The sequence below is a fragment of the Poromitra crassiceps genome (assembly GCF_964638095.1).
Source record: "Poromitra crassiceps genome assembly, chromosome: 1".
NCBI classification, from domain to species: domain Eukaryota; kingdom Metazoa; phylum Chordata; class Actinopteri; order Beryciformes; family Melamphaidae; genus Poromitra; species Poromitra crassiceps.
In genome coordinates, this window is record NC_139623.1 from 8,658,068 (window position 1) to 8,670,618 (window position 12,551).

Genomic DNA, 12,551 nt, shown 5'->3' on the forward strand with positions numbered 1-12,551 from the left:
GTTAAAGTCAATCAGCCATAGTACTAAGTAGGGCATTCACGACTACTGAATTTGAGTAGTCATCGACTAGTCCCATAAAGTAATCGATTAATCGCCGGAGAAAAAAAAGAAAAAAAATCACCCAATAAAAATAATCAATTCTCATACAAAAGTTTTCAAAAACAGCCATTTGAGGGTTAACTAATGTAGGTGGGACCAACCTGGGGGCATGTGAAATAGAGTATTCACTTGGCTCTGACAGGCTGTTTAATAGCGAGCCGTTAAACCTCAGCAGCTTGTCTGAGCTGGAGATACTGACTGACTGCAGTAACAACATAGACAAGTGTCTTTCCCTCTCTAAATAGCTAATGCTGTTTATTTCACATGGCATAATGTAGAAAATGATTATTCAAACAAATCTATGTTCAATTTAGTTATTTATATTGTTTATTCCTAAAACCAGAAATGAACGATTAGTCAACTATGATGCACAGTGTTGACTAGTGGTTTTGGTAGTCGACTACTCTGTGAAACCCCATAGTACTAAGGGTTTTTACTTTTTATACACAGTGGTTATATGAGTTATAGCTCTGGCAGTACTGTACATTGGAAGCAACAACCTAGAATCAATAGTTTGACTTGCTACTGCCCTATCCCTGATGGTTCTTTGTTTCTGTTACTGCTGTTAGATGGTGAGGCTTCTGCTTTCCAGAGGAGCCAACATCAATGCTTTTGACAAGAAGGACCGCCGTGCAATCCACTGGGCAGCTTACATGGGTAATCATTGCACCACACAGATTGTATCCTACTAATAATTATCTCACTTTAGGAGTTCCTCTCAAATTATGACGCTTGAACATGACTAGGACTGAGTATTGGGGTAATAAAAGATACCTATTGATACTGCTGTACCTGTTCTCTTCTTCTTTATGGATTTCTGTCTGAAGAAATCAAGTGAGTGTGATTTGATTAAGTTTTTAGAAAAAGCAGATTGTTTTAGATACAAATGGTGCACACAAAATATTTCACACTGGCATGAGATGAGCTTTCATTCACCGGAAGGCATCAGAAAAAAATAATTAAAAAACTACTACAGTGAGCATAAAATCAATAAATATACCCTTACTATGCCCTTAATCTCTCACTGTGGTTATAAATCCAAACCTGGTTTATGATGTAATAATACTGGAAGAATGTGGATGTATATTTGGCCAATTAACTCATTGAGTGCCAGCCACTTTTGGAGTACGGACGCTCCCAGTGCCAGAGTTTCAGAGCGTTTTCAGTGATTTCTCGAGGCCCACAGAATATTGTGTGATATTACTATGTAAACACCGAACACACACAAAGAACGATGAGACTCTCTTCTATCATCTGCAAAAAAAAGTTTATTGATCCCATTTTCCGTTCTTTAGTTATGAGCCGGAGAAGATAGGCTGTTTTGAGCAAAAAGACACTTTTCAAATTAGAAGCTGAGTTATTCCGCCTTTTGTGAAATGCAGCATTTCAAGCACATTCACTGAGTCTGAAGATAATATTTTCTGATGTAGTGACGTGGTGTAGTTGTGTGGTGCCCTGCGTGCCCCACCCCCCTCTCCCCCCCTCAGCTGCAAACTCCTCCCCACACTAACACACAGCCTCACGCACCCAGTCTATTTTCGGAGCCCTCCGTTTTTTTGCGCCGGCTCCCAGCGCGACACGGAAATGCCAAACCGGACTGCAGGGAAAGGTTTGGCCCTTCGGCGTCGGGTGCTGCCTTTCTGGCGGCTAATCGTGTGAAGAAACTATGCAGACAGACAGACAGAGGCAGAGGGGCTCAGTTGTGTGCGCGGATTGACTGCTGTTCGCAGCCAACATCAGCTGCAGTCAGAGCCATCTATATGGCTCTGGCTGCAGCATGAGCGGTTTCTCTTTGATCACGGGGGTTTTTCCTGCTGTTTTCCGGACCTTTCTGTAATCTGGAGAGCACTGTCGCCACCGAATGGGTCGGTAAAATAGGTTATACACATTCAACATGCCCCAAAATTTTACAGGAGATGGATCTGGCTTTGATCCACGTCCCGAATTGACGACAATCGTCGTCATTGGCACTCTACGTCACTAAAGCAATTGACGACGATTGTCGTCATTGGCACTCAATGAGTTAAGTATTTGATGTCATTTTTGAAGATACTGTTTACGCTAATGGCCTATCTTTCCTTTTTGTCCATAGGGCACATAGAAGTGGTGAAGCTCCTGGCATCTCACGGAGCAGAGGTGGCCTGCAAAGATAAGAAATCTTACACCCCTCTACATGCTGCAGCCTCCAGCGGCATGATCAGCATTGTCAAATACTTCCTAGACCTGGGAGTGGATGTGAGTCCCACCCGCACTGTCTGATTCTCATTAGAAAGTAGACATTACCGGATCATAATGCTCTGGTTAGGAGACCGCGGAAATGCAATAATGCACCAAAAATTGAGGAATTCATACTGCATGTAATGGCAGGAAAAGTGCAAGGGAAGTTGTTAATGGTACCTGTATTTTTTGACGGCGGCATGGCTGGAGCCATACCCACTTTCCGTTTATCTCCCGCATTTCCGTCTCACTGTGTAGATCAATGAGCCTAATGCATATGGCAACACGCCCCTCCATGTGGGCTGCTACAACGGGCAGGACGTGGTGGTGAATGAGCTGATAGAGTGCGGTGCTAACGTCAACAAGGTGAATGAGAAGGGCTTCGCTCCTCTCCATTTCACCGCCGCCTCGCACCACGGCGCCCTCTGTCTGGAGCTGCTAGTGTGCAACGGGGCAGACGTCAACATCAAGGTGAGCAAGGATGTTGCTGCTCGTCGTTCTGTGGATTCAATAGAAAGTGGTTCTTCACCATGATCTGGGAGAGCTTCAAGGTCCCCCTCTTCCCAACACGGTTACCCACCATGAACTAATCACACAAATGTTACTATTCAGGGTATCCACAGGGTCTTGAAAAATCTTGAAAGTTGGGAATTAAATTTAGGGAAAATCAAGACCCTTGAAAAGTATTGAAAAGTCTTAGGGTGGATTTCAAATTCAAGACCCTTTAAATGTGTTGTTTTTTCAATGTGAAGATGTGTTTTCATGACGTTCAATTACGCTGAGTTAAAAATAATGTGCGTGCTTTTAAAATAAATTTGTAACGTTACATGCATGTGACAGTGTGGGTGTGTCGTGGGCATCCCCCCCCCCTCTTCTCCTTCACTCATTCAGTGCTTGCTTCAACACAACAAACATGGCTGCTGTGAGCGCATGCGGTCTTGTCCGGTCTAGAGAGCGAAATATGGAGTTATTTTGCTTACGTTACGTTGCTGACAGGGATGGACACTACATAGCCCGTCTGTAAACAATGTTTAAAAGTGCGGAGGCGAACTGGCGAATGGAGCTGACCAAACGCCGACAAACATCGCGACTTCAAAGAGCAACAGGTAGCAAATGTGATCGATAACATAATTACACTCCCTCAAATAAGTCGTCAAACGATTTTTATTTTGTGACAGCAAACATTTTTCACCGTCAGTTTGACGACATGTGCTCAGTACGAGCGACCCTCTGCCAAGTAGCGTTATTGAGTCATGATGCTGTTTATTTAATAGGGTGATCTGGTTGTAAAAATAAAACAATAGGGTCATCTGGTTGTAAAAATAAAACATTTATATCAGAAAGATGTTGAAAGCAGTGATTGATAATCACTGAAATCTAATCTTTTTCTGCAAATTGCATCATTGGGAGGTTGATTCTGGCACTCAATATTACGGGTGGGGAATATATCGATTTTATATCAATATTGTGATATAAGACTGTATGGCAAGGGTGTTCAAACCTTTTTGAATGGGGGCCAGATTTGATCATGTGAAAATACCTGGGGGTAGCTCTCAGAGTGCACCAAATTGATCCTCAGGGAAACACTGTTGTGTGCATGTGTGAGTGAGTGAGCGAGTGAGCGAGCATGTTATTGTTATAAATATACTTTATATATATTTTTTAAGTTTAAATAAACCTTGCCTTTGGGTTAGTCACTCAATTTATTCTCTTGAGCTTGATTCCTTCCCGGCCTATCTGAATTCTGTTGTATTGATACAGTGCATAGAAGTTATGGCAAACTAACATCGTTTAGTTTTGCAATCTCAAACTCAATGTATAGTAAGTGTTAGTTAAAGGTGTGTCGCTGATGTAATCGGTCACAGCTCGAAGTGGCGATGGGGCCTTGAAATTTATTGGAAGGGTCTTGAAAAAGTCTTGAATTTAACCTCAGGATTGCTGCATATACCCTGCTATTACTAGACAATAAAATTAAATAAACATTTGTGGCTGAGGGAGGTACAAAAAAAAAACTAATGCAAATACCAATGTTAGTTACATTTTCATGTATGTCGGAACTTTTGCCTATTTTCATGACGTAAAAGTAATTTGTTTGGTGCATCTGCTGACCATATTGTCAGGTATTCAATATTCGCAGATATGTTGTGTAGGATCTTGAGAGATGCTATTGTGCCAGGTAGATTTAAGACATGTTCTGGGCAGAATACATATATATGGGAGCAGCAGCAGCAGCGTGGTATTAGGCTTCCAGTAGAAATTAAAAATATTCAGTTTTACCTCAGTTTTAAAAGTAAATTGATGGCCGAACAGGTTTGAGGCGGGACTTTGAAATGTATATTTTTATTTAATGTTTGTGTGTATATATGATTATGTACTGATGCCTGTTCTTTGTTGGGTGCGAAAATGAGAGCGCGAGTGAAGTAAGAAGCAGAGCATGCTCTTTCTGATTTAATAAGCAAGCGGGTCAAGAAACCCAGAGGAAAAATATGTCCGTCCTGCCCACGCTGTTTGATTGACAGGTGATCTCTGGGAAGCGCAGGGCAGAAACGACACAACAATGAGCACCTAGAACCAAAGATGTCAGTAAACTGTCAACTCAGTTCTGAAATGGATAACAGAAAGACTTTGCTTTTGAATGGCATTTCGCTATGACTCCTACCACCATGTTGGCTGTTCATTTGCTCCTCCTGGCGCTCTGCTGCTCCATCCACACAGACGGAGCGCTCAGACTGTACTCTGCCACTCCGAGAGTGTCGCGCTCTGAATAACCCAACAGTCCAGTTTGTGCCAGAGTGCGCTCTGGGCGCTCGGAGTGCTATTTACGAACGCACCCGTTGTATTGTGGTGTCTGTCTTGAGACCAAGGACCACAATGGAAATAAGTCATTGATGTTTTTTTATTGAGATACATTCATGTGTTTTAACATCAAATCAATCAATCAATGTTGAGAAATGCTAGATTTTTTTTTAATAAAGTCAGAAATGCACGTTTTCATTTTTATTCAACTTCTGAGCCTGTTGGTTGCCTACAATATTCTATAGTTGAGAGAGACATAGATATGACCCACATCATTTCATCGTATTTCTGTGCCATTTCAGAGTAAAGATGGTAAGACTCCCCTCCACATGACAGCCATCCATGGGAGGTTTTCTAGGTCTCAAGCAGTCATAAAGAATGGTAAGCTCCTCTAAAGCTTTCTCCTCATTGGACTGTAAAACTATAAGTGCTTCCCAGTGAGTCGCTGGTTAAGTGCTTGCTTGGTGTTTCTGTAGGTGCTGAGATTGACTGTGAAGATAAGAATGGAAACACGCCACTGCACATTGCAGCTCGATACGGACACGAGCTCCTCATCAACACCCTCATCACCAACGGAGCTGACACTGCTAAGTGAGTGGTCCCATCCGGTGTGACTGGCCCTATTTAAGCAATGGTCTGGCTTTATACATTTTGCTGAGGCTGCACATTGATACCTTTGCAGAGCAGACATGTATCGAATGTCATGTAACTGATATAGGATTCTGTACTGTCTACAGGAATTACCTAGTCTCCATTTAGCACCAGTGTGGATTTCACTATGACAGAGGTGTTAATGTCTGGAGGATGGTGAGATAGATCAGAGGTGTTAATGTCTGGATGATGGTGGGATAGATCAGAGGTGTTAATGTCTGGAGGATGGTGGGATAGATCAGAGGTGTTAATGTCTGGATGATGGTGGGATAGATCAGAGGCGTTAATGTCTGGATGATGGTGGGATAGATCAGAGGTGTTAATGTCTGGATGATGGTGGGATAGATCAGAGGCGTTAATGTCTGGATGAGGGTGGGATAGATCAGAGGTGTTAATGTCTGGATGATGGTGGGATAGATCAGAGGTGTTCATGTCTGGATGATGGTGAGATAGATCAGAGGTGTTAACGTCTGGATGATGGTGGGATAGATCAGAGGTGTTAATGTCTGGAGGATGGTGGGATAGATCAGAGGTGTTAATGTCTGGATGATGGTGGGATAGATCAGAGGTGTTAATGTCTGGAGGATGGTGGGATAGATCAGAGGTGTTCATGTCTGGATGATGGTGGGATAGATCAGAGGTTAATGTCTGGAGGATGGTGGGATAGATCAGAGGTGTTAATGTCTGGATGATGGTGGGATAGATCAGAGGTGTTCATGTCTGGATGATGGTGGGATAGATCAGAGGTGTTAATGTCTGGAGGACGGTGGGATAGATCAGAGGTGTTAATGTCTGGATGATGGTGGGATAGATCAGAGGTGTTAATGTCTGGAGGATGGTGGGATAGATCAGAGGTGTTCATGTCTGGAGGATGGTGGGATAGATCAGAGGTTAATGTCTGGAGGATGGTGGGATAGATCAGAGGTGTTAATGTCTGGAGGATGGTGGGATAGATCAGAGGTGTTAATGTCTGGAGGATGGTGGGATAGATCAGAGGTTAATGTCTGGAGGATGGTGGGATAGATCAGAGGTGTTAATGTCTGGAGGATGGTGGGATAGATCAGAGGTGTTCATGTCTGGAGGATGGTGGGATAGATCAGAGGTGTTAATGTCTGGAGGACGGTGGGATAGATCAGAGGTGTTAATGTCTGGATGATGGTGGGATAGATCAGAGGTGTTAATGTCTGGAGGATGGTGGGATAGATCAGAGGTGTTAATGTCTGGAGGATGGTGGGATGATCAGAGGTGTTAATGTCTGGAGGACGGTGGGATAGATCAGAGGTGTTAATGTCTGGAGGATGGTGGGATAGATCAGAGGTGTTAATGTCTGGATGATGGTGGGATAGATCAGAGGCGTTAACGTCTGGAGGATGGTGGGATAGATCAGAGGTTAATGTCTGAATGAGGGTGGGATAGATCAGAGGTGTTAATGTCTGGAGGATGGTGGGATAGATCAGAGGTTAATGTCTGGAGGATGGTGGGATAGATCAGAGGTGTTAATGTCTGAATGAGGGTGGGATAGATCAGAGGTGTTAATGTCTGGAGGATGGTGGGATAGATCAGAGGTGTTAATGTCTGGAGGACGGTGGGATAGATCAGAGGTGTTAATGTCTGGAGGACGGTGGGATAGATCAGAGGTGTTAATGTCTGGAGGATGGTGGGATAGATCAGAGGTGTTAATGTCTGGAGGACGGTGGGATAGATCAGAGGTGTTAATGTCTGGAGGACGGTGGGATAGATCAGAGGTGTTAATGTCTGGAGGATGGTGAGATAGATCAGAGGTGTTAATGTCTGGATGATGGTGGGATAGATCAGAGGTGTTAACGTCTGGAGGATGGTGGGATAGATCAGAGGTTAATGTCTGGATGACGGTGGGATAGATCAGAGGTTAATGTCTGGATGATGGTGGGATAGATCAGAGGTTAATGTCTGGAGGATGGTGGGATAGATCAGAGGTGTTAATGTCTGGATGATGGTGGGATAGATCAGAGGTGTTAATGTCTGGAGGATGGTGGGATAGATCAGAGGTGTTAATGTCTGGAGGATGGTGGGATAGATCAGAGGTGTTCATGTCTGGAGGATGGTGGGATAGATCAGAGGTTAATGTCTGGAGGATGGTGGGATAGATCAGAGGTGTTAATGTCTGGAGGATGGTGGGATAGATCAGAGGTGTTAATGTCTGGAGGATGGTGGGATAGATCAGAGGTTAATGTCTGGAGGATGGTGGGATAGATCAGAGGTGTTAATGTCTGGAGGATGGTGGGATAGATCAGAGGTGTTCATGTCTGGAGGATGGTGGGATAGATCAGAGGTGTTAATGTCTGGAGGACGGTGGGATAGATCAGAGGTGTTAATGTCTGGATGATGGTGGGATAGATCAGAGGTGTTAATGTCTGGAGGATGGTGGGATAGATCAGAGGTGTTAATGTCTGGAGGATGGTGGGATGATCAGAGGTGTTAATGTCTGGAGGACGGTGGGATAGATCAGAGGTGTTAATGTCTGGAGGATGGTGGGATAGATCAGAGGTGTTAATGTCTGGATGATGGTGGGATAGATCAGAGGCGTTAACGTCTGGAGGATGGTGGGATAGATCAGAGGTTAATGTCTGAATGAGGGTGGGATAGATCAGAGGTGTTAATGTCTGGAGGATGGTGGGATAGATCAGAGGTTAATGTCTGGAGGATGGTGGGATAGATCAGAGGTGTTAATGTCTGAATGAGGGTGGGATAGATCAGAGGTGTTAATGTCTGGAGGATGGTGGGATAGATCAGAGGTGTTAATGTCTGGAGGACGGTGGGATAGATCAGAGGTGTTAATGTCTGGAGGACGGTGGGATAGATCAGAGGTGTTAATGTCTGGAGGATGGTGGGATAGATCAGAGGTGTTAATGTCTGGAGGACGGTGGGATAGATCAGAGGTGTTAATGTCTGGAGGACGGTGGGATAGATCAGAGGTGTTAATGTCTGGAGGATGGTGAGATAGATCAGAGGTGTTAATGTCTGGATGATGGTGGGATAGATCAGAGGTGTTAACGTCTGGAGGATGGTGGGATAGATCAGAGGTTAATGTCTGGATGACGGTGGGATAGATCAGAGGTTAATGTCTGGATGATGGTGGGATAGATCAGAGGTTAATGTCTGGAGGATGGTGGGATAGATCAGAGGTGTTAATGTCTGGATGATGGTGGGATAGATCAGAGGTGTTAATGTCTGGAGGATGGTGGGATAGATCAGAGGTGTTAATGTCTGGATGATGGTGGGATAGATCAGAGGCGTTAACGTCTGGAGGATGGTGGGATAGATCAGAGGTTAATGTCTGGAGGATGGTGGGATAGATCAGAGGCGTTAACGTCTGGAGGACGGTGGGATAGATCAGAGGTGTTAATGTCTGGAGGATGGTGGGATAGATCAGAGGTGTTCATGTCTGGAGGATGGTGGGATAGATCAGAGGTGTTCATGTCTGGATGATGGTGGGATAGATCAGAGGTGTTCATGTCTGGAGGATGGTGGGATAGATCAGAGGTGTTCATGTCTGGATGATGGTGGGATAGATCAGAGGTGTTAATGTCTGGAGGATGGTGGGATAGATCAGAGGTGTTAATGTCTGGATGATGGTGGGATAGATCAATATGATTGTGTCTCGTTTCAGACGAGGGGTTCATGGCATGTTCCCGCTACATCTGGCCGCTCTCAGTGGATTCTCCGACTGCTGCCGGAAGCTCCTGTCTTCAGGTGCACACTTCTGCAACTTTCTACATGTTATACAGCTGTCAACTGTAGTAATAAGTAAACAAGTTACCCTACAAAAAAAGTCTTACATTTGAATAGGTTGGATCCTACATTGTTTTCATTTGTTGTTTGGTTGCATGTTTTGAAATGTCAAACATTCTGGAGCCGCTGTCAAAAAAGGCATTTACCTGACACCTAACGCCTTCATATATAGACTCTACATTTTGAGCATAACTTCATGGACTGATGGATGTGCTGTGAACTATACTTCAGGTGGCTCATGTAGTGCTCATAATCTACTCTGACACAGGCTTTGATATTGACACTCCTGATGACTTTGGAAGGACCTGTTTACATGCTGCAGCTGCTGGAGGGTGAGTGTAGGCCAGTAGGCCAAAAGTCTTGTTAAGTCTTAAGGTAAAGTTCATGACCTACAACAGTAGTAAGTAATCTCAACCTTCCACCTACAATTATGTCTCTAACCTCTCAGAAACTTGGAATGTCTCAATCTTCTCCTCAACACGGGGGCAGACTTCAACAGAAAGGACAGCTTTGGCAGGTCTATAGCATTCAATAGTGGATGGATGTAGAGTTTGTTTTCCTAGTTTCACTTTCACATTTGAACAGTGAACTGAAGTGTTTGCTTTTCCAGGAGCCCTCTGCATTATGCTGCTGCCAACTGTAACTACCAGTGCCTGTTTGCTCTGGTGGGCTCTGGGGCCAGCGTCAATGACCTGGATGAGAGGGGCTGCACTCCTCTCCACTACGCTGCTGCCGCTGACACAGATGGAAAGTCAGTATGCATACAGTGGACTCTGCTTATATTGATCCAAAAGCTTGCTTCACAATCAATCCTATACACATGCTGTTTAAAATCTAAATAATTTGCTTATATAGTGATCAATACTCTGCTTACACTGATTATTTTGGGCCTTGTCACACCAATGGAACAATGGACTTTTTCCCCCACTACAGTAATAAAAAAAAATTTTACTTACAAACTGCTCAGAATGAGCCAACGAGATACAGCAGCAATACTTGGTGCATGTCTGTCTGTATATGAGAGATGGTGGCTTCTCTGTCTCTGTCTCTGCGAGACCACTGCGTTTGAAACAGCTGGCCTAACTTACTGTATGGATTTTTAAACTCAATATCATTCAGTAAATAGCGAAGTTGTCCATGTCATTACTTTATATGTACTGTATTAATGTAATACAAGTGTCAATTAGATGGTCCTCTGCATGAGAAATGAAAAACAAAACGCTTATAATGATGATTTGCTTATACAGTGATCAATTTAGACGCATCCCAAAGTGATGACTGTAAGAGGAGTGCACTGTACTTCCATCATTTGACTTGATAAACAAGGTGGTTGTTCTTTAGCAGAGGGCAGTATCTGAGCGCTTGTCTGACCATTTGCAGTAAACGATATGCTGAGAGAGTGACAGGACCCGATTTATCATTTCAAATGCTTCTCTGTTGTGCCCACAGGTGCCTGGAATATTTACTGCGAAATGATGCAAATCCAGGGATCCGGGACAATCAGGGCTACAATGCTGTGCACTATGCCTCCGCGTATGGACATCGCCTCTGTCTGGAGCTGGTGAGAACTGCACCCCACAGTAGCAGCCGTGTGACATTGAACAGCTCATATGACTGAAAGGTCCACTCATACGCTTGTTTATTGTCATGATCTCTGATGCATTTCTACTTTTGCCATATTCTTTTACAGATTGCAGGTGAAACACCTCTAGACGTGGTGAGTGTCATTTGTACCCTTTCCTCTTTTTATGTCAATGGGTCACAGTTCCGTTTACTGTATATCAGGGCTTAAAATTTGGCGGGGAATTGCGAGATTCGCGCATCTTTTTGGAAATTCCCGCATATTTTCAATTTATAAAGGGGGAGTAATCCCGCAATGGTTTTTTCGCCAGGGGTTTCAAACTCACGGCCCGCCACGCCACTTGATATCAAGCTATAGTGAAATCAGGCCCGCACCTCCGCTCGTGGTAAAACACAGAGCGCGCTCCCGAGGCGTGTGGATGAGGCTCTGCCTTGGCGCAGGGTTGCCAGATACATTTCCATAGAAGTGCAGTTCCTTGGGCGGTTTTGTGTGCATTTTGGCAGGTTTTGAACTCTTTGTGCTGGAAACCGTCAGCAGTATCTGGCAACAGTTGTTGAGAAGTGAACATGGCAACAGTTGTTGAGAAGTGAACATGTCGCTGTCAAAAGGCAAAAGAAAGGTTGATGACGACGAGCACAGACAGTTTCAGCAGAAGTGGGAGAGTGATTATTTTTTCGTCGAGTTCAAAGGGAATGCCGCCTGTTATTTGCAAAGAGAAAATCGCCGTACTAAAATAATATAACCTGAAGCGAATAAGAATAAGCAGGGATGCAAACTAGTCACCTTTAGGTAACAGTGAGTCACCTTTTTCATCCCAAAATAGGGCAAATGATTTTGTGTCTGCCCTGGTATCTGTCACCTTTTTAACTATCCATGACTTTGCATCCCTGAATCTAATTACTATCTCTTTTGTCATTGTGTTTTATCTGGAGACTAAGCAGCCATAGGCTTTCGGTTGTCTTAAAGCCTTTATTTTTTGTATTGAGTGATACACTTGACTAAAACACTCATATCATATTATAATACCCCAGGTGTGCATAAACTACAGGTTAAGTAAAGACAAAAAATTGAAATTATTATTGTATTGTATGTTATCGGACAGGAGAAGCAGATATTTACCGGTTATCGTATCGGCTGAAAAAATCCCCCCCAAAGTCTATAAATCCCCCCTATCTGAAGAACATAAGGGGGGAATTCCTCCCCAGTTTGCAAAGTGAATTGTAAGCCCTGCTGTATTCACCTTATTCACCACGCCCACTTTTTCTCTCTTCCGCGTTCGACGCAACATATTTGTTCTTCCGGTTCAATGCTAGTTGGCGGCCATTTTCTAAATAAAACGTCAGTATGAATGAAGTTTGGCAACATTCAGAATTAAGTTTACATGTTCATAACGTTACTGCTGCGAGGAGCCGATGGCTGTACCCGGTCGGCATTT

The 12,551-nt window shown here is 43.8% G+C and overlaps 1 protein-coding gene across 1 annotated transcript in view; it reads left to right on the plus strand.

The window, feature by feature from the left end:
- Nucleotides 1–12,551, plus strand: part of ankrd28b (ankyrin repeat domain 28b) — a 38,623-nt gene that overhangs the window by 17,558 nt on the left and 8,514 nt on the right. The window contains exons 6-16 of the mRNA XM_083642895.1: nt 669–756; nt 2,192–2,334; nt 2,575–2,787; nt 5,415–5,493; nt 5,589–5,703; nt 9,413–9,495; nt 9,803–9,866; nt 9,983–10,051; nt 10,145–10,285; nt 10,984–11,095; nt 11,225–11,251. Of these exons, the coding sequence (XP_083499021.1) occupies nt 669–756; nt 2,192–2,334; nt 2,575–2,787; nt 5,415–5,493; nt 5,589–5,703; nt 9,413–9,495; nt 9,803–9,866; nt 9,983–10,051; nt 10,145–10,285; nt 10,984–11,095; nt 11,225–11,251 (1,134 nt within the window). The remainder of the gene's footprint in view (nt 1–668; nt 757–2,191; nt 2,335–2,574; nt 2,788–5,414; nt 5,494–5,588; nt 5,704–9,412; nt 9,496–9,802; nt 9,867–9,982; nt 10,052–10,144; nt 10,286–10,983; nt 11,096–11,224; nt 11,252–12,551) is intronic.